The 21,749-nt window shown below is 45.1% G+C and overlaps 1 protein-coding gene across 2 annotated transcripts in view; it reads left to right on the plus strand.

Annotated features, from left to right (window-relative positions):
* Nucleotides 1-11,475: 11,475 nt before the first annotated feature.
* LOC109309483 (protein FAM47E-like) overlaps nucleotides 11,476-21,749 on the plus strand; it is a 26,291-nt gene continuing 16,017 nt past the window's right edge. Inside the window, exon 1 of one of the 2 annotated variants that reach the window (XM_019534261.1) lies at nucleotides 11,476-11,796. In XM_019534261.1, coding sequence (XP_019389806.1) covers nucleotides 11,762-11,796 — 35 coding nt within the window. In that variant the 5' untranslated portion in view covers nucleotides 11,476-11,761. The remainder of the gene's footprint in view (nucleotides 11,797-21,749) is intronic. The other variant, XM_019534260.1, reaches the window with a different exon arrangement.

Below are 21,749 nucleotides of genomic sequence, written 5' to 3' on the forward strand. Positions count from 1 at the left end.
AATGTGCAAACAGCAATGTCATTAAAATGGTGCAAAACCTGCTTTACACCCACTTTAAAGTGCTGCCTACAAATGCCCATCGGTAGTTTCTGAGTGGACTGAAATATCTCATTGTGGCCCTAAGTATCAGATCCAGAGAAAACAAAATAGAAAGTGCATGAGACAATGGCTTGGTAATGTATCAAAGAACATGACTGGGGTAATTAACATGTAGATACCAGACCTGAGAAACCTGTATTTATTTACCAAAATAAACATGCATCCTAAGGAACAGAATGGGAAATAAAAGATGGGGAGATAATTATAAGGGATTTACGGGAAATCTTTTAGAGAGAAGTGTAGGCATGACAGCTGGGTCTAGGAGAAAGACAGAACCATAGTGAAGGAGTCTGATGAATGATCTGGGAAAAACTGTCAGGTTTGCCAGGTGCTGGAAACACAGATTGAACTCACTAGGAAGCTGCTTCATGTTAGAGAGTAGGAGCAAGGTATTTCTGTGCTGTGTTGTGTATTTGACTCCAATCTTAAAGGTTATGTTTTTCATTTTTTATATGTTATGTAATAAAATTTATTATTTGTATTATATCCTGCTGATTGGCAAATGACAAGAATGATTGTCAAGGAAACTGACAACCACATGTATTCCATTCAGACAAGAACAGCAGACCTTATTCTTTCTGCAGAACCTGGGAGGATTTTGCAAGGTAGCAGAGCCTTCCTCCACTGATCTGTATGGTCTGGTCAGGATGCTGGTTAGACTGAGATTTTGTCAAGGAGAGCATCTTCTAGGAACAAAATCTGGTTGAAGCACTAAGTATGCACAGAAGAACAGCTGGAGAGGGGACTTGGAGCTCTGGGATCACTCCTCAGGTTGTCACAAGTGATCACAGGAGATTCTTATAGATTTCCAGTTCCTTTGATAAATTCTTGGGTTCAGTTACCTCCTGTGATGAGTAATTCCATAGACACACATTGTGCAATGCAGCATTTCCTCTTGCTATTTCTAGAAGTCATTACTTTCAGCTTTAAAGAAACTCTTGGCCTTGTGTTATAAGACAGGAAGTGTTTTTTGTGCATATGACAGGAAGTGTCTTCATGTCATATAAGACAGGAAAGGTTTTTTGTGATTCTTCCTGCAGTTTTTACTCTCCTTCCATTTACCTTCATAGCACCAGAACTCCCATTCCTGGATGGAATTCCTCATTGGCTAAGGAGACAAGATGTGCTTATTGCAATACCCATATTCTTAGTGCCCAGAGGAGTGTTGCTCTATGTCAAGATGTTTCCTTTCTGGGAACCCAAAACAAGTATTAAAATTGCAACAAGTTTTATGAGAATGCCAACTCCTCCTACAGAAAATCAATTAGTGTTTAGTATAATCCGAGACAGAGAATTCAGAGGATTCCATGCAGACTAAGTTAAATTCTACTTTCATTGCATGTGTTAAAAGCATCACAGAAGTCATGGCTTCACACTATGTGACTTTATGGTTTTTATGATGTACTGCAAAATGATCCAAAAGGATGGAGCCTTTAACATTTAGTTCAGCCACAAAAACAGGCTCAATCTAAGCAAATGCCTCTTACTGTATTACTTCAATAAGATGTTAAAACTTAACCATATGGGCACTTTTTCCTCTCCTGGTGGTCCTGAACAGTCTAACCTCAGGCCGGGAAAAATACAGCCCACGGGCTGGATCCAGCCTGCCAGGCCATTCTATCCAGCTTGTGGGGCCCCTAAAAAATTTAGTAAATTAATATTTATTCGCTCCTGGCTGCCTGTCAAAGATGATGGGAGCTGGGGCAGTAGGACACAGGGGGAGCTGGAAGAATTAAGCAGCCCAGCCTGGCCCCACCTCCAGCTATTTCCCTGCCTCCCTGCTACTGCATTGCTCCAGCACTATGTGGCTCCTGGCTACATCGCTGGAATAAGGAGCATGGGACCCACACTGGTAGGGTGTGTGTTTGTGTGTGCAGGGAGGAGCGGAGTATGTATGTGTAGGGAGGGGCAATGTGTGTGTGTGTTCATAGGATGAGTCCCACATGCAAATCCCACCATACACATGCACCCCCGCTCATACTGCCATACACAGACTCCCACATCCACACTCCCTTACACACCCCAGGCCCCCTGCCCCCCACACACAGCCCAACACAAACCTCATACCCATCCACACTCCACATATCCACACAAACACCCACATATTCCCTTAGCTCATATGCAGACCCCCACAGGTATCTACCCTGACACACCCACACCCTCCCCCACACCCCACACACCCTCAGCTCCCCACAAACCTATACCCACCCCCATGCCCCCCACAATATACGAGAGTAAGACTTCATTTTAAGTTATTGTGCAATCACCTCTATGTACACTACACAAACACATGTAAAAACATTTTTTAAATAAAATTAATGTTTTAGATTTTTTTTTTTAAATATAATGTGGTATTTTTCTGGTTCTGAGATGGCAAAACCTCTTGCTGAAAGGAGTACTTCTGGGGCGAAGGGGAGGGACGTCAGGTGGCAAAGGTCAGGGGTTAGGGAGTGGGACTCCTGGTCACAAGATGATGACCAGGGGGCAGGGCACCTGTCAAGGGATGGGGCTACCCATGGGACCCTCAACAGCTTGCCAAAACTTGGTAAGCGGCCCTTCACCTGAAATAATTGCCTGCCCCTGGTCTAACTGCAGCAGCGGTGCTGCCAGAGCTGGAAGGATACTTGCTTCAGAATCGGCTGTACCACCCAGGTAGTGCAGAAGTGTCTTCATGGCCCTCCAGCTTGTTGCCAGGCAGTACCAGAACCCTCATGCCAAGCAGCAGAAGTGGGTGACTCTACTGGTAGAGAGGAGGTCATGGAACCATAAAGAATCATTGAGAAGTAGGGTTGGACACCACCTCTCTGTTCATCCAAATGTCCTTCTTCCACAAAGAGGCATTGTATGTGCATGCACTCAATGGTGTCACTAGAACTGGAGCTGTGCCAGCAAACCGTTTGAGTATATAATAGGCCTTTATTGTCATTGCAGCTAGATGTTGAATGCACAGGCTTAGGCAAAACTCTAAATGTCTGCCAGCATCACTAGTTAACAGTGCATAAAGATCATGCCCTGTAAGCAACCTAGTTCTTCTGGAAACTCCCCCACAATGGGTTCTAACTCCGGGTTATTGGTCCAGCACAGGCTCTTGCTTTTTGGCTCTAGACTTCTGGCTTACCAACTGAGGCAGCCCCCACCCACCCCACCCTCCAGGTTTACTGTCCTGGCTCTAATAATGAGGACTAACCCCATGACTCAGTTCCCAACACCCAGAATAAGAATGGCAAGTACTTAGGAAAATATAAGGCAGAACAGGGATGTTTCTAGTAACTTTTAGGTCCTTGCAGGGTTTTCTTGGATTGCAGTTCAGTTTTAAGCAACAACAGTCTACCTCAGTCCAGTTCCGGACAACTAAGTCCTTTTATGAACCTGGCCTGATGCAAGACTACTTCTCCAACACCTAGAAGTCTAACTGGAGGCCAATGAGTGCTGTGGGCACTCAACAAAAATGAAAAGCGGGCCGTCTTAATTTCACCATCGCTGCAATGAAAGAATATTTATGCCCAGAGTCACTGCCCATTGAAAGCAAAGTGAACCTTCACATTACCTTCAGGAACTTCTGGAACATACCCATTTCCATGTTAGGAAGATGTTGGAATAATCAGTCCATGCTTGTACACCACTTGGACCCTGCTTGCACACCACTTGGACCCTGCTCAGGGTGTGACCTATGTAATACCTGTGACCTAAGGAATAAAAACATTTATTTCAAAATGGATTTACAGCACTGCAAATGCTTCAGTATTGGTTTCCATAAAACAGATAGTTCTTAATTACAGGTAATTGGCCCTTAGATAGACATTGGAGCAACAAATCACAGGGCTTCTACAGGAATGGATATTATAGAATATCTGGAAGCTAAATAAAAAGATGAGACAAACAACCACAATGTGTGCTCTCACATGTCCCGAGCTGTAGATTACAGAACTGAAAGAAAAGGACAACCAAGCTATATCTTAGGAAATGGTCTGGCTTTTTAAAGGGCAAGCAGCACCAAGGGAACAATTGTGTGACTTGTGCAATCTGTGATTTGGCATAAACCCACTGCCTGCCACACTCTGAAGTCAAGGATGCTTTGAGGCACATGATTTTGTTCCATCCGCACATTCCATCACTAGCCCTAAAGTCAGCCAAGAGCAGCTGCTCTTGTAAATACCTGTGCACCAAGTTTGTTTGGTGGAAACACACGAGAGATTGTTTTCAGCAGTTCCTGGGCACTGGAAGACCCTCCTCCTTGGGGATGGTAAAAGCCTGGGCCTGGTCATCTTCCAGAAGGGTTCTGTGACCTGTTTTATTTGGGCAAGACTTCAGGAGGCAGGGCTAAGTTTAGGGGCTTTGCTTGGGGAATTGGTTCTATACATATTATTTTATTTTAATATCTATATCAGTCTTTACTGTATGTCTATTTTTTATTGTAAGCACCCTAAGCCTTTTTTTGCAGGGGTGGGAGGGAGGACCAGGGGGGTAGCAGCATGTAAATCGAATAAAGAAAGAAAGAAACAAATGCATGATTTTTTCAACAGTCCCTCTATCTCTGCAGGGAAGTCCAAACTTCCTTATAGACCTGTCACTAAAACCAAAAGTACAAAGCCTGACAGAGATTTCCAAAACACTTCCATATCTGCCTTGTCTTCACAGCCAGGACATCCCACAATAACGATGATGAAAAGAAACACTGGCACCATGACCCTAATAAGTGAAACTCATGCATGGGAGACAGGCCTTTTGTGGTATATGATTCACAACTGAGTCAGTCCTAGAACCTGTTAGGGTAACACAAACCCTGCTACTTGCAGAATAAATCGTTAACCCATGCTTTGCCCTAATTTCCCTTCACTAACAAAAAACAAACTAATAAAACTAATAGCTCTCACTTAACAAATGCTCTCTCAGTTAGGCCCTCTAAAGTTTGTTTGGAGCAGGTCCTTTGTCCATGGTTGTAAGGATTTTCTAAAAATAAGCACAAGGAACAGCCATTTTGGACAACCTGAGAGAATCCACAGAGAACAACTGAGGTTGATAGCATTAAAGCAAGAGAAACTATTGAACACATATCTACATCATTTTCGTACAACAGCAACTACAACCTGAAGTAGCAGCACCTTTATCTGCCCCATGCAGTCAAGAACCTCCTCTTCTAAAATGCAAGGGAACGTCTAGCCTCTTTAGCTTGGACCACATCCTTGCCCATACAGACTGCTCAACACAATCAACATGTATGTGTTCCTGAAGCCTCTGAATGCACATATGGCAGGAGGACTCCAGGCTGTCTTTGCTCTGCAGCAGTGCTGAACCTTTTCCTCTTCTGAGGCCTCTGCCAGAAATATCAAAATATTATTATTTAGGTGAACAGGTTAAAAAAAATATCTAAAAACTTGTCTGTTCATATCTTATCCAACCCCCTGAAATTGGTGTTTTGTGATTGACATACATTTGGTTCTAGGCAAGTCTTGTTCTAGTTCTAGTTGCTTTAAGAAAATTTAATGGTCACAGTCCCTCCTCCTATAGCTCCTTGTTCTGTAAGGGAGGGAGAAAAATTGAGATCCTGCACACTAGTAGAACAGAGCCTGATGAAGTGGTTAACAGTGATGTGATTATAAAGTCTTGGTCCTCCACAACTGCTGGAGAGGACTAGTGGGTTGTATTAAGGAGACAGGGATATAGTGAGCTGTATTAGGAAGACAAGATAATGGCCAATGGCTCTGCAATCACATCAGCCAACTCCCTCAGCTCCCTTAGGTGTATTCCACCAGCCGCATGGACTTGTACACATTCAGATTTTCTAAGTTGTCCCTAACCTGTTCTTTCACCACTGTTGGCTGCTCACATCCTCCCCAAACTGTGCTGCTGGTACAACAGTTTGGGAGCTGACCCTGCCTGTGAAGACTGAGTCAAAAAAGGCATTGAGCACTTCAGCTTTTTATGCATCCTTTGTAACAAGGTTGCCTCCCCCATTCAGTAAGGGGCCCACACCTTCCCTGATTCTCCTCTTGCTACCAACATACTTGGAGAAACCCTTCTTGTTACCCTTCACATCCCTCACTAGCTGCAACTCCAATAGTGCTTTGGCCTTCCTGACTTCATCCCTCCATGCCCAAGCAATACTTTTATACTCTTCCCTAGTCGTTTGTTCAAGTTTCCATTTCTTATAAGCTTCCTTTTTTGTGACTTTGTTTACTAAAGAGTTTCTTGCTAAGCTGAGTTGGTTTTCTGCCATACTTGCTAACCTTCCTTCACATCAGGATGGTTTTTCCTGCACTCTCAGTAAGGCTTCTTTAAAGTACAGCCAGCTCTCCTGGACTCTTTTGCAGCACTGTGCTAGACTCTTGGCAACCCAGGGTGAACTTTTAGTATTAGGCCCCCTTCACCAGAGATAATGATAATGATAAAAATAATAAATTTACCATTTTCGAGCCCCTTTTCTGTCCAGGTGGCTGCCTGGTTCACCCATGCCTGCGTCCGGCCCTGCTCCTCTTCCCTACAGACTGACTTCCCAGGGGATCCTGCCCATGAGTTCCCTGAGTAAACTGAAGTCTGCTTTTCTGAAGTCCAGGGTCCTTACTCTGGTGCTCACCATCCTTCCTTCCCGCAGGATCCTGGACTCTATCATCTTGTGGTCACTGCTGCCCAAGTTGCCATCCACTACTACATTCCCCACCAATTCTTCCCTGTTTGTGAGCAGCAAGTCAAAAAGAGCACAGCTCCTAGTTGGCCACTCCAGCACTTGCAGTGGGAAGATGTCCCCAATACTTTCCAAAAACTTCCTGGATTGCCTGTTGTAGCAAGAACTGAACTAATGTAGCTGATGTTAACATAGAGTGTAATAGTAGTGAAATATAACCATGTTAGTCTTGTCCTGTAGATAACTTGAAAACTACATTTTGTATTCTTTTTCTTGACATAAGTGAATGAACTCTGGATGCCCTTTATGTATGAGTGTATGTGAAAGGGTAAATGGTGAGAGAATGGCATAGAGACAGGAAAAGAAGATTTAACTGTGTTTGTAAGCAACAAAGCACCAAATGTGTAAGATACCAGTCAGCAAACTAATTTATAGATGGCTGAAGAATCCCTTTGAGGCCTAGGGCACAAAGGAAGTAACAAGGAAGAGGAATATATACATCCTGCCAGATAGGCAGCAAGGACACTCCAAGGCTGAGATACCAACTTTTACAATCAACCTGACTTTGGGCTTAGATAAGCAGAAGATGGATGAGGAACAATTGCAAAAACAGAAATTTGGCATGGAAAAACCTCAAAGTGCAAAACAAAGGATGACAATCCTCATAAAAGAGGACTCTGGAATATACTGGTTGGGTGAGTCTCTCCCAACAGTTGCTTTTTCGGAACACAGACAAGTCTGTGCACCCTGCTCCAGCCTGTTATCTGCATCTTCTCTCAATAGGCCTGGGCTGGCCACCCAGTACTACTATTGAACAACTGCTGCTGGTAACTATAATATCTGAATGGAATGGTTGTGTTTGTGTAAGTCTGAGTGTAATGATGGGTAGGATGATATGTGTGTGTCTATATGAGTGGTGTGTCTGAACCTCTATGTCTAATTCATGTAATCAATAAATGCAGCGTTTTGCCTCATCCCCCTTTATCAGGTTTTGGTCTTGATTTGATAAATTAGTCATTCAAAGTAACACTGTGAACTGCTGTATTACCCTCCCAGCAGATGTCAGGGTGATTGAAGTCCCCCTTGAAAACTGGGGCTTGTGATTGGGAAACTTCTGCTAGCTGTTTGAAAAAAGCCTCATCCACCGCTTCCTCCTTGTCTGGTGGTCTATAGCAGACCCCCACTATGACATCCCCCTTGTTGCTTTCCCCTCTGACCATACCCCAGAGGCTCTCAACAGGTCTATCTCCAGCTTCATATTAGAGCCCTGAGCAATCATATATGGCTATTTGACATAAAGTGCAACTCCTCCTCTTCTCCCCTGCCCGTCCTTCCTGAACAGTTTGGACCCATCTGTGACAGTGCTACAGTCATGCTAGCTGTCCCACCACGTCTCTGTTATTCCAATCATGTCATTGTGCCATGACTGTAAGGACTTCCAAGTCTCCTGCTTGTTTCCCAGGCTCTGTGCATTTGTGTACAGACACCTGAAGGAACTAGACGATTTCCCTGATTTCTCAGGAAAAGTGAAAGCATCTCCCCTGTTGTCCCCTCCTGCTTGCTCTTCCTCCAGGTCCCCTGCTTCCCCACTTACCTCAGGGCTTTGGTCTCCATCCCACAGAGAAGCTAGTTTAAAGCACTCCTCACTAAATTAGCAAGCCTGTCTGAGAAGACACTCTTCCCTCACTTCAGCAGCTGGATCTCATCTCTTCCCAGAAATCCTTCTTCTTGGAAGAACATCCTATGGTTGAAGAAGCCAAAGCCCTGCTGACTATATCACCTGTGAAGCCAGGTATTGACCTGCAGGGTGCACTTATTCCTGCCCGGGCCCCTTCCCTTGACTGAAAGAATCGACAAGAACACAACCTGAGCCCCAAACTCCCTCACCCTTGCACCCAAAGCTCTGTAGTCAATTTTGATATGCTCAGGGTCTCCCATGGCAGTGTCATTGATGCCAACATGGTGGAGCATCATACGGTAGTAGTCAGAGGGCCAGATGAGCCTTGGTAGTCCCTCCATGATGTCTCAGATCCAGGCTCTGGGCAAGCAACAGACCTCCAGTGACAAGATGTCAGGTTGGCAGATGACTCCCTCCATCCCCAACAGAAGAGAATCTCCAACCACCACCACCCATCACTTCTATTTGGTGGCAGTTGCCTTGATCCTTTCCACCTTGGTGAGGTCTGTCCTGTCCTCCTCCACCAATGGAACGTGCTCCTTCCTCTCTGCTGCTAGGGCTACATATCTGTTCTCCAGACGAACCACTGCAGGTGGAGGTAAAGTTCTCTACTTGCTGCCAGAAGTCACAAGCCTCCAGCTTTCACCCTCCTGGGAGTCCATGTCCTCTCTCTTCTCTTGCGCTGTGTCTGACATTTCTTCCTCCACAGTCCCAGAGGTCTCCTCCAGCATCAAATTAATGAATGCATCATGGCAGAGGATGTTTTGGAGCCTCACCACCTCCTCCTGTATCTCTCTTGCCTGTTCCTACAGAGACACCACCAGGAGACACTGCTCTCACCACAGCTCCTCCCCCCCCCCCTGGTCATCACTGGAAGGAACCTGCAAGTCACAGTTTCCACAGTGCCAAACTGGACCTGGGTGGCAGCCTCCTTGGTGAGTGGTTCTGCCTGGACAGGCACCTCACAGGTGGAAGCAGAGGCAGTGGCTTACCCTGTTTGCATCCCTGTTCATTGACTCCTGGGTCACCTGAGGGGTCTCCTTTTATACCCTGCTGGGCCTGGACTGGCTCTGCTCCCTTGTTATGGCTTCTGTCAGGCCCAGGCAGCAATCACTCAGCAGTCAGCAACCATTCTCAGCTTCTCAGACCACACCCCCCACACACACAGCCCACTAAACATACGCTCAGCAAACCAAAGGCACAGGCAGCTGCATCACTTACCTTCCCTGCACAGGATTTGGTGCCTGGCTTCTCTCTCCTTTCCTCCTCTTGCCCCCAGCAAACTTCCTGCAAACTGCTTACCCTGTTTGCATCCCCTGTTCGCTAGTTCCCTGGTTCTCCTTAATGAATTTCTCCTTATTGAACCCCAGGAGAATTCTTTTAGCCCAGTCCTCCAATTTATCTAGGTCTCTCTGAATCCTAGCTCTACCCTCCAATGTATCTACTACTCTCCCCAGATTGGTGCCATCTGCAAACACACTAAACTGCACTCCATCTCATCTTCCAGGTCATTGATGAAGATATTGAACAAAATTGGCCCCAGGACTAACCTCTGAGGCACTCCACTTGATGATACAAGCTGCCAACTAGACATACAGCCATTGATTACTATCCTTTGAGCCTAATGATCCAACTAGTTTTCTATCCACCTTCCAGTCCATTCATCCAATCCATATATCCTTAGCTGGTTTGTGAGAATGTTGTGGGAGACTATATCAAAAGTCTTGCTAAAGTCAAGGTATATCATGTCTGCTGTTCTTCCCACATCCACAGAGCCATCATAGGACATAATCAGGTTATTGTTATCTCATCATAAAAGACAATCAGGTTGTTGAGGCATGAGTGTCTTACCATTTGTGAATCCATGCTGACTGTTTATAATTACCTTCTTTTTCCTCCAAGTGCTTAGAAATGGATTCCTTGAGGACTTGCTCCATGATTTTTCCAGGGATGGAGGTGAGGGTGACCAGTCTGCCACAAACCCCTGGTGGTGTTGCTGGCATCCAAAGTCTTAGATGATCTTCTACCTGGAATCCTGAGATTTAGGGGTTCAGGTAAGGCATGCAATGCCTTTTTTTCTGGGTCTGGATGAATTCCATTTTTGTTAATGATATGTCCAACAGGACTCAACTTCTGAAAGCCTTACAACCATAGAGGCAGGACCAAAATGTTTTCCACAGGCACTTCAGGAAGAAAGGCTTTTGAAAATCCATGAGGGGCACCAGGATATAAACAAAAGCAGAGCAACAGCACAACCATCTATGTGGCAGCCCAGGCTAAATAAGCAAATTCAAATTTTAGTACAAGGTTGTGAGAAATGCAACAACAAATAAGTCTCCATTACTTTCTACAAAGAATCAGATGAACCTTGGCAGCAGGTAGCAATGGATCTATTTTTCAAAAAGGACACACATGTGTTTTGCTTACACAGACCTCACTAGCACAAATAATCCAAAAACTGAATTCTGTATTTGCCAGGCACAGTGTTCTTGAGGTCCTTATGTCAGACAGCGGACCTCAGTTCACCTCTGAGTTATTCCTAGAGTCTGCAGAAAGCTGATTTTTCAGCACTCCCATTGCTTCCACCCTCTTTATATTCTTCCTTGACTTTCTGTTGCAAAGGAGCTGTTAGAGCAAATGGAGTTGGTGATAGTACCAATTTAATTTTATATTTCCCTGGTAACTTCCTCAACACTGTGAAGACCTGAGGATACATCTCTTGTATATTTTGTGTTTTGCTATTAATTGAGCCCAGTTTCAATACTGCATTAGAAGCGTGTGGTCAGTTCAAGGGGAAACTGGAAAAAAGAGGAAACGTTTTGTCACAACCTATCAATCCTCCATGTAGTTCTTGTATTGCTGGCAATCTTTTTAAGAGAAATGTTAACCCTTGTACCACGAAGAGTTAAAGACAATTTAGCACAGCTGTGTGAAGCAAGCCATTAAATCACTTCAATGAAATACAGTATTTCACTTTATGAACGTTAAGGATTTCTATTTTTTAATCCAGTTTTCAATATGAACACTGTATGCAAGGGAACTTCACTATTCTGGTGAAATCAAATTTTGCCTTTTATTCTTAAATTGCTACCTTCAATATACAGACATTAAGAACAGAAGAACTGAAAAAGTGGCTTTTGTTGTTGTGAGTTAATAAGTCTGGGATTTGGTTTCCACAGCAACCAATCCCAAACATATCTGGCATGCATAATGCCAGTGGGAGCTTCAAACTTGTGCATTCCTTCCCTACGGCTATATTGCAAAGGTAAAGCACCCTATATTTGTAAGCTCATTTTTGGGGAGCAGCTGAAACTCTTGCGAACAGATCAGTGACAACTGACAAGAAAGTTTCCTGTCTGTGCATGAAAGTTTTACATGCAAACTTGTACATCTCAAGGTATGTATCATACTTTTCTTGTTGCAATTTCAGCTTATGGTCAGGTTATTCATAACATAATACTATTTTAGACAATCTATTGCATTTCGTTACTATAATTCAGAGGTGTCTGCTACTCCAAGTAGCATAATTTATTTTTTAAAGGAGATTGTGTTAGATTTCTTTATTCTTTGGCAAACCAAGTTGTTACCGTAAAGCTGATGAAAGTAACAGAGCAAATTACATGGCATATCTTATCCTATGCAGAATCTCACAGAAGTCAAAGAATGACAATGTTTGCATTAATGAGGTATGAACATTTGACCCACTAGGGGACATATATTTTGATCTATGAAAAGAAGATGAGAAAGGAATTAAGTGAGCAAGGGATCACGTCAAGAGAAAAGAGATGGCAATTAAGAACTAATGAAAGCGTTAATTTTAAGGCACTGAAAGTCTGCTATGTGACTCTTGTTTCCCAAATGTTTTGCAGTTAAGAGATATGGTGCAATATTTATAGCTAGTTGATGATCATGACCCCAGGTATTTATGGCTCTTTTTAGTAGTGTCTGAGGACCTCATGGCTGTCAATATTTCTGCCCTCACAGATCTCTTGTGCGATGGGAAATTGTTATCAGTGCTCATCTGTAAAATGGGAACTGATGATTTGGGATTTGACTTCCACAGCAACACAATGACCTAAATGATACAATGACCCAAAGTTGTAAGGGTACTTAACCACTGAAGGGATTTAGGTATCTAAAGGTGTGTCTGTGTTGTGCAAGGCAGCATTATGCAGTGATACTGCAAGCTAGCTCTGTGCACAATAGTCTAAACCCAAAAATAGTAAGCCATACTTACATGGCACTATAACTGAGCTAATTCTCTCTTCTGAGAAGTAATGCCTATTAGCCATGGCAGAGCATCATGCTAAAACAAACAGCTATACTGTGCCAGGCTGGAGCCACAGCCTGACCACCAGTGCTGTTCACTCTGGCCTGCCACCCTACATCTGGTCACCCTTGGTGGTCAAGGCTATCCTCAGTTCACTAAAAGAGCCTAGTCCCCCTCCCATTCACTGGCATGGGAGAGGCCATCTGGGATCAGCTGACCCTCCAGATCCCTTATATAAATCCCTAATCCAGTACAGGAAGTGTCTGAGCAACAAGCCTCAACTTGATCCCAGACAGCCTTGTTGGTCCTGTTGGCTTGTGTTCTGACTACTCTATGCTTCATCTCCTGGCTTCTTGACCCAGCTTGCTCTCTGTCTTTGCTTGCTGGCTGTTCCTAGACCCTGTTCAGATTGGCAGCCTGGCTTTGACCTAGCCTGTCCCTGGAATCCGCTCATTCCTTCAGTCAACACGTTGATCCATGTGTGGCCTCAGACATGGCTGCCACAACCCGGCATGACATACTGCTTCTGGTTCAGTAGAAAGTGATGCAGAGCTAGCTTAGAGTATCCCTGGCTTGTGCTGTTTTGTCATACCCTAGTATTCCTAATATAACTCTTCTGCTGAGCACCTGCCAGCTGGAACAAGGACCAGGTTCAATTATGGGACATTGAATATATTTTACCTTGGCTTGAGCCCCCACCCAGACCCCCTGGGAAACACTAAATGAATCACAAGGGTGTTCAATAAAACAAACAACCTTTCTCTCACAAGCAGTATGGACACAAGCTCTTGATTTATTACAGAGGCAAACACCAGAACAAAAAATACAGTTAAAAAATGCTGTCAAAGTATACCCTGTAGTACCCCTACCCTACTGAGCAGTCTTTGACCCCAGGCTCAGCAGTCTGAGAGTGGGGGAGTCTCGACCCAAAAGAGGTTAGTTCCTGGGAATTTGATTGCGTCATTTCCCTCGCCGTCACTATCTGCTGGGGGGCACCATCTCCCGCTGCGTTGTGAAGGTCCCTTCACTGAGTTGATGTAGCTCCACTGACCCGCTGGGGAGCACCAATCTCTGCTCCTGCCTGGGTGGCTGTGGGCGTGTGTTGTGGGTTCCTGCCCTAGATTCCCAGTCCTTAACCCACACGGCTACACTGATTCAAGCCCTGATCCCTTGTGCCACCTGGTCTCAAGCTCCAGCAGGCATTCCAGCGTTTCCTTCCTCCCCACTTCCTCTTGGGGACCCAGGGGAAAAAGAGACCCCTCAGCCCAGGTGGCCTGAGCCTTAAATAATTTTTTAACTTTTCTGACATCATCACCTGGTTCCATTCAGAAGCAACATCTTTTGAGCACTGCTAATGCAGATCAGTCAATTCAAAGGTGGTCCTGGTGAAGTGGCCAGTCACTGAACTGGTCCTTTGGAGGGAATCTTAAGACAATGGCCTAGACACAATGGATGGGAGGGGACGTGATCCTCTTCCAGTCCCAGTGAAGGCACAATATACAGCAAAATACAACACACAGAAAATATGATCATGCTTTACAACACGAACAAGACACACAGCAACATGAAACCAGAACACACCTTACAGTACAAAATGACTTGTACATGTTGATGTGTTACAATAAAAAAATCTTGATTTTTAGATGATATGTAGAACAGCACCTTCGTGGCTTGTCTGAGGTCAGCCCATGGTTCTGGCATACTAGTGAATTCATCCCAGATCTCAAGTCCCAGGCTCACCCCAGCTAGCAGACTGTCCCTTTAACGTGTGTACCTTATTTACTACAGTCTTTCAGACTGCGACTGAGGAAAAAGCAGATAAGATTGTTTATGACATGTAAAAATACAAGTGCGCTATAAATACTGCGCCATTTGTATTGCCAGTTCTGGCCAGTGCATTAGGAAAGATGTGTGGTTAGTATTGTAAATGCATATAATTTCCAGCAATTCAGAAAACTGGGAATATAAACATTCATTTAAGATCAAAATTTGAGGAAATACTGTCTCAAATGTAGTAGGATAGTGTACAGTTCCCTAACTTGATTGGTTTTATCAAGATATCTATATTATCCATCCAATCCATTTAGATAATTTTTCTTCAAAATTTTATTTTGCTATCCAACAAAGTCATCTTTTACTTTCTCTCTGCATATGGTACATGTAGTTCTGACTAGGACCTTTATTACGTAACATGTTATACCTTCAATGCACCCCAGCCTGTTAAATGTAAGGTTCTTTTAGAATATTCAGATAAATTTAACAATGGCTTGAATGGCTTTGTAGACTGGTCTTCAACCCAAATAACCAGGGTCTTTTCTCCCACTTTCACCCAAAGTTGTCTGATTTTTAATATAGTTGTTCCCATTTATCTTGAAAAACGCTTATTCACATTAAGATTTTGATTTTAACATTCAGACTTTTGCATAAAATAGCTGTAATGACAGTTCTGTTACCTGTTTTGAAATGCATTTTTGATCCTTTATTTCCAATGTAATAATTATGTATTCTCATATGTTTGTAGAGTAATGTTCTACGACAACCCACAGACTAGTTTCTGCCACATTCTCAGAATGTTGCCCCCAGCTGTGTTCAGTGATTGCATTTTGCTTTTGCATCTCTTATTCAAGTCAAGCAACACTCATTTGCAGAATGATGGTTAATACTGCATGGGTACCTTTCTTGTACATTGACTTCATACTGTGCTAAGACTGCCTACACAGTTACTGCAAACAAATCTTGTTTCTGTCATTTGCTGCATGGCAACTCTTGAGCTCCTGGCCAGTCTCTTCAAACCTATATCTCAAAAAATGCAAAAAGGAACCTCCCCCAAAATTATTATTTTTAAATATGTTTGAGATATGTCTTTTGAACAGTGAAGTTTAGCAGTAGAGTTTGGTTACCCTCGAACTGTTTGCATGGTGGCTTTATCTACTACACAGTACTCAAGGATGGAGCAGAATGCTGCCTAGACTAAAGTCCTGAGAGAGGAGTGAGTCCCTTTAGACCTGGAACAAAAACTTAATAGTTTCACAGCTATTCTCCTAATGTGCAGAAGGGGATGTTTGGCCAGAACTTGACTCACAAGAAAACTTTTCCACTACTGCATTTCTTCAAAGTAAAAGTAAATTGGCTACAGATAAGGGCAACTCACAAGAAGAAGCAGCAACCAGCCCCTTAGCGTACATCTTGTAGGTGGTTTTTACTTTCCTATTTTACTTGGGTCTCAGAAAAGTATATTTTCCATCTAACCCTTTCACAAAGCAAATCCCCTAAGGCCTTTGCCAGGCACTTGTCTTAGCCACATCTTTTGCAAAGAAAGCTTGCCTTTTCCAAGAGATGTTTTTAGGTAGTCAAAGTATTGAACTGAAGAATGACTTCTCATAGTTTTAATTTTCTTTCTCCTCTTGGAATTGGTAGTAGGCCCTTAGGCCTGCTTCACTACTTTAAAGGATTTCACCCCTGGTAGGCTTAACAAAAAAAACCTGGAAGCACTGCAGCCATTTCCTGCCGAGTTCTCTTCCAGGAAAAGTAATGCCAGGAAACCTTGTTCTATTTATGCCAAGCATTAAGGGCACAGACAGAAGTGACAGTTTTTGAGTGATTTGAACTCTGCCTGTGCCCCCTGCCCATTGCCTAAGCCAAAAGTGGTCACTCGCAGAGGGGGCACCAATGCTCTCGGGGGTGCATGTGCACCCCCTCTGCATCCCCTATGCGTTGCCTATGTGTGCACGGCTGCAGAGTGCTTTAAAAATGGCTGATCTTGCAAAAAATAACCCTGGTTAAATCAGGTGTTACATTAAGGCGCTTAAAAGCAGAGTGTCTTAGGGAACTTATGTTCCCTCCAGGGTTAATTTATTGCATGGGGGGCAGGGCTGATCTGGTCTCCAGCCCCACGCCCCAGACTGTCAGAGGAAAGGAGAGGGAGCTGCTGGTTACTGAATGGCCAGAGCTGGGGTGGAGGGGGAGCCCCTCACCTTGCAGCCCCACTCCAGCTGGGGTACTGGGGGGAGCTGGGTCAGGTACTCAGAGCAAAAGGTGCTCCATTTCTCCCCCTTCTCCCCTCAGCCTTGGTCATTCAGGGGCCTGCAGCTCCATGCTGGCTGCTCCTGGCTGCTGAATGCCCAGAGCTGAGAGGCAAGGGAGGGAGAATGGACCCCTTGCCTCAGGGGCCCAACCCAGCTCCTTTGAATGCCTTAGCTGGGGTAGTTGGGCTAGAGCTGAGAAGCAAGGGGTCCCCCTTCTCTGCCCTTCCCCATCTCTGGACATTCAGCAGGTGGAAGCTCCCTTGCTGACAGCCCCAGATCTTGGGGACAGGTCTGGGGGGGAAAGGGTTCAGTAGCTAGAGAGCCCCAACCCGCTGGCCTGGGCTGGTGCAGGCTGCCTCCAGCCTCCACCCCGCCCACCCTGACCGGAGAAGGAGAGGAGATAGGACTACTGAAATGTTGCTGACAAGGGGTCTCAAAATCCTCATATACATTGATCAGGGATATGCATACAATTCTGGAAGCCTGTCCAACCCTGCAGCCAAGATGCAGTGAATACCCAAGTGCATTGGAAGGGGAGCTTGCCATCATTAATCTCAAGATTTATAGAATTTATGCCAACTTCTAAATATTAGCTCAAATGTATTGTTATATTTAAGCCTAGTACCAGTATCCCTGGTGTGCAGTGTCCCAACTTGGACTGATCAGGCAAAGGTGCAAACACATCCAACAAGTTGAGACAAGTGAGTTTACATACGCTGTTTAGTCAAGAGTAACCAAGTCAATAGTTGCCTCCAAACCCCTTCTGTACCTGTTCCCTGACCAGAGCACAGAATAGAAATCGGATGGGGTGAGTACACAGAGACCTGGGGTGTCTGAGGAGACATAAGTCTCAGTGTGATCCTCATGCTAAGAAGGTCCTACTGGCATATTCCACTCCTGGCCTACAGTGGTGCTATGAAAGCAGTAGTCATATGTGAGGCCTGTGCCCTGTCCCTACTTTAGGACCAGGTTGCCCTGCTCAACCCTTCTGCCCATAAGCATCACTCCACAGTTTCTCCATCTCCCCTTTAGTGAAGCAAACCCTTGTGGTTGTTCATTTTTGCCACTTAAATGAGTTCACAGTAACTTTTAAACATCTGGGTAACGATACTGCACTGCATTTATTGTAAAACAGAATTTCCCCAGTTGCTGGATGAGGCAGTGAAGGAAAGACCCCCCCCCCGGGCCAAGAAAGGAAATGAAACTAAGATGAAAAATAGGGCTGTTATGCTGCATGTCATAGCAAAACAGGAGAAAAGGAATCACAAATATCCCCTGCAGAAATGAGCCCAGAATCAACTCACTAACATAGATTCGTAGGGAACCTCTGCAGCTCACATTGAGCTCTGTGCTGCTGCTGCCAAACTGGATATGCGATCACAAATACACCCTGCAGCAACATGGAGCCATGTGTAATTTTCAATGAGGCCAAGTCAGTTTTGAAAAATGTGCCCTTACTGCTTTCATATTTTGGAACAGAAAGCTGAGATTCCTCAGGGGTAAAGTGCTGGGATGTGGTATCTGTTTGAATGGACTTGCTAGAATGAGTTTGAGGCTTGCTCCCAAATCTTAGTTGTCATTGTGCATGCCTTCAAATTAAAATGCTGCCCTGTGCTGAAGCTGTCATATAGACATGACAGGACACACAAAATGAAACCTCCTGCTACCCCTCTCCTCTAAAAAAAGGTTTACATAGCTGGAAGCCAAGAAACTCAGTCTATCCAGCTCCCCTCTTCTTATTTTAATGATACAATGCATTTCACCCATTAATACTGAGTGAGGGCTCAGCAGATTTAATCTTACTAGGAAGGCAAACATCAGCTCTCTGTTAGAGATATAACGGAGATATTACTTGCTACAGAAGGGAGAGTAGAATTTTTCTGTCTTTTAATTGGGCTGACCTCAGTCTTGCTATACTACCTCCCAGAGAATCCATTAGGTTATCAGTAAGTGTGTCTACATGTGCAAATGTTGCTTGATGGGTTTACTCCAGAATAATTTACACTTAAAAGACAGAACAATTCAAAATCGGCCCCCATTTGGGAGCAGATTTGATGCTTCTGGCAGCAGTTTGCTCCTACCCCTCCAGCTCTGCACCAGCCCCCAGCAGCAACCAAGGGGAGCAGGAGGCTCCCTATGGGTGCTACCCCAGGGGCTGGCAGGGAACATGGGGCCGGGAAATGGCTCCCTGCCCCTGGGAGCTGTCTGCTGCCAAGGTGGGCTCTGGTGGTAGAGTCCAGGAGGGGCAATGTCCCTCTGCCCCTGTAGCTGGGGAGCTGGGGCCAGGAGCTCCCTATCAGTGGTAGGTGGGACTCTGTCTTCTTTACTTCTAAGGCAACTAGCTTGGCACTCAGATTGTGGGGTTGGAAGGGAGCTTATTTCCAGACCCCAAAGAGACAAGAGAAGCCTCATTTTATAGAGCAGAGGCACAGTGATATGCCCATGGGCATCCAGGAAGCCTGTAGCAAAGCCAGGAATTCAGCCCACATTTCCTGAGCATCAAGCCACAGCTCTAATCACAAGATCATCCTTCCTTTTTAATAAGTAAAAATTAACTGTAACTCAGCAACCTGAACAAAAGGGCAAATGTGGTGTTACGTTTGGAAACAGTAAAATGATGAATTTGGGTACAGCCAAGAGTGCTTGAAGGATTGATCACACTGTCTTTGGCCTTCCTACTTTCAGAGCAATGAGGATGCTGTTGCGAGACAGCCCATATATCAGGGTAGACCTCTTTCTTTTACTCTTGCCTTGCTTCCTTACACTTCATTAATGGCTCACCTGCCTGGAGTCCACTTCCTGCTATTGCAGGGGAAAAAATGACACCTCATTAATTTCTTCTTTGCCGGTCATCCCTACTAATTCCATAGACTACGGTAACTAAATGATGTAATCTCATGCAAGTTGGTTAGACTGTGTTTATTCTTTGAAAATTGGAAGGGAGGGTAAGTATCAAAGGGATTCTTAGTCACTGATTGCTCTTGTTATCATACACAGCAACTACAACCCCTAGGATATGTACAGACATTCGGGGAGGTTGTAGGGCTAGACCAAAGTAAAAATGGCCACCTGGTCTAAGGTAAATCAGGATGGGGGGACTAGTGGAGGGGGCTTAGGGAGACAAGCAGGCTCTGGGTGATAGTGAGTGGGGCTAATGGGATCCACAGGGAGGATCAGGGGAGAAGGCAGTGACCATGGAGGGGATTGGGGTTGCTAGTCAGGTCAGGGCTGGTCCGTGAGGTTATGACAGAATCGGGGGCTAGTGGGATCCATGGGGGACTTGCAGGGGATGAGCTTTCTCCCTCAGGACCAAGGGCTATTTTTAGCCCCTGACTCCCCCTTACCCTCAGATGAAGAGCCCCTCTCCCAGCCAACTGACCCCTCCATCCACCCCGACTTCCTTGGCTTCTGGCACTGGAACACGCCAATAAAACTGGCAAATTGAGCAGCTTGCAGGATGGGGGATTTGATGCGCTTGGGGGGAAGAGCTGTCCATCTGGGGGGGGAGGCGGGGTTAACTGTCCTGAATTTCTGTACAGTTTACACTTAGATTGTCCTAGATAGGGATCTTAGTATAAGGTCTGCATCTGGGTGAAATAAGTTAGATTGGGTGGCCATTTTTTACTACAATCTAACCTCCCTGAACATCTGTATGTACCCTTAGAGCTTGCAAGTTCTTGACTGTGCACTGCAAAACCAAATGGGAAGTAGCTGTTAATCAAAAAAGCAGGACAGGCTTTAATAAGGCTCATTACTCTGTGCAAGTGCACACAGGATTTCGGCAGTTGCTGGGATGGCAATGTTGACATTCCCTGAGTAATTTCTGAAAATTTTACCTAAACATTCTTGAAATTAAAGTGAGTAAAGCTACCTATTTCCCTGTCTTATTCTCTCAAATGACTGAACCTTTTTATTAGAGTTTTAAGACAATTTATTCTGCAACACAGGCCAAAGACAAAAGATTTCAGTCTGGATGGTTAGAATTTAATGGAAGAATAATCAACTTAAAAGAGGTAAGCATGAGGAATGAAGACAAGCTTCTTAGGAGAGCAGCTGAAAAGTTTACTGATGGAACAGTTCTCTGTCAGAACATGGTGAATGGACAGAAATCACAGGGAACATGGGTGTTATCAAAATATCTTTTCTGATTGTCTTTCTGACTTCATGCATAGTATAGTGCAAGCTACAATGTAATAATGGAAACAATAAGTCAAAACATCTAGATAATGTCAAAACAAAATAATTTGGGAGGTTTACTTATGTTGCACAAAAAAACCTAATTTTGAAATTGTCGCAGGGCCCTCAGGTGCTCTGCGACTGAGGGTGGAATTGGCTCAGAAGAGACATCTGGTGGTGGGAAGGGGGAAGCGTAACTGCCCGTCCCCAAGACTGTGCAGGTGCGGGTTGCCTTAGTAACCAGGGAAGCCTAGAGCCAGGAAGGGGCAGGGCTTGGTCCTTCTTAAGCCCAGGCCGAAGGCCAGGAGGGCAGTCCCCTTCTGGCGGCCACAGGAGCAGGAGCTCTGCGGGAGAGCTGAGCAGACCGGGTCGAGGGCCGCAGTCTGAGCACTCTGACCAGCTGCAATGATGCGGGGAAAAGAGAATCCTATGGGAGGTAGGAACTAAGAGCCAGCATGGTATGCAGTTTCTGTTATGAGCCAGGAGGCTCCTTGTTGTTTTGCCACAGCCATTGGTCTCATGATTTAGTTATCAGCCATTTGGCTTATGATTTGGTTATTGTTATACCAGAGGACCGGGTGAGGCTGTAGAGGTGTGAGGAGGCCTCATGGGAGCGCCCCAACAGTGTGAGGATTCCCATTGCCCAGTGGGCACAGTGATTGGTGCCGGAGAAGGCACAGCTCTCCCTTTTGATGTTCGTTGAGGGGGCATGTTGGCCCACCCCAGAGCTAGGGGGCAGTGAAGAGCCCCGGTGAGGGGGTGGTGAAGAGCCCGACAGTGGGGGTAGGAAGGAACCAACAGTGTGGGGGGCAGTAAGGGGCCCCGAGAGTGAGAGGGCGCCGAGGAGCCCAAAAAGGCAAGCGAAGGGCCGGGACCCAG

The sequence above is a fragment of the Crocodylus porosus genome, unplaced genomic scaffold, assembly GCF_001723895.1.
Source record: "Crocodylus porosus isolate Cpor-Errol unplaced genomic scaffold, CroPor_comp1, whole genome shotgun sequence".
Taxonomy (NCBI): Eukaryota; Metazoa; Chordata; order Crocodylia; family Crocodylidae; genus Crocodylus; species Crocodylus porosus.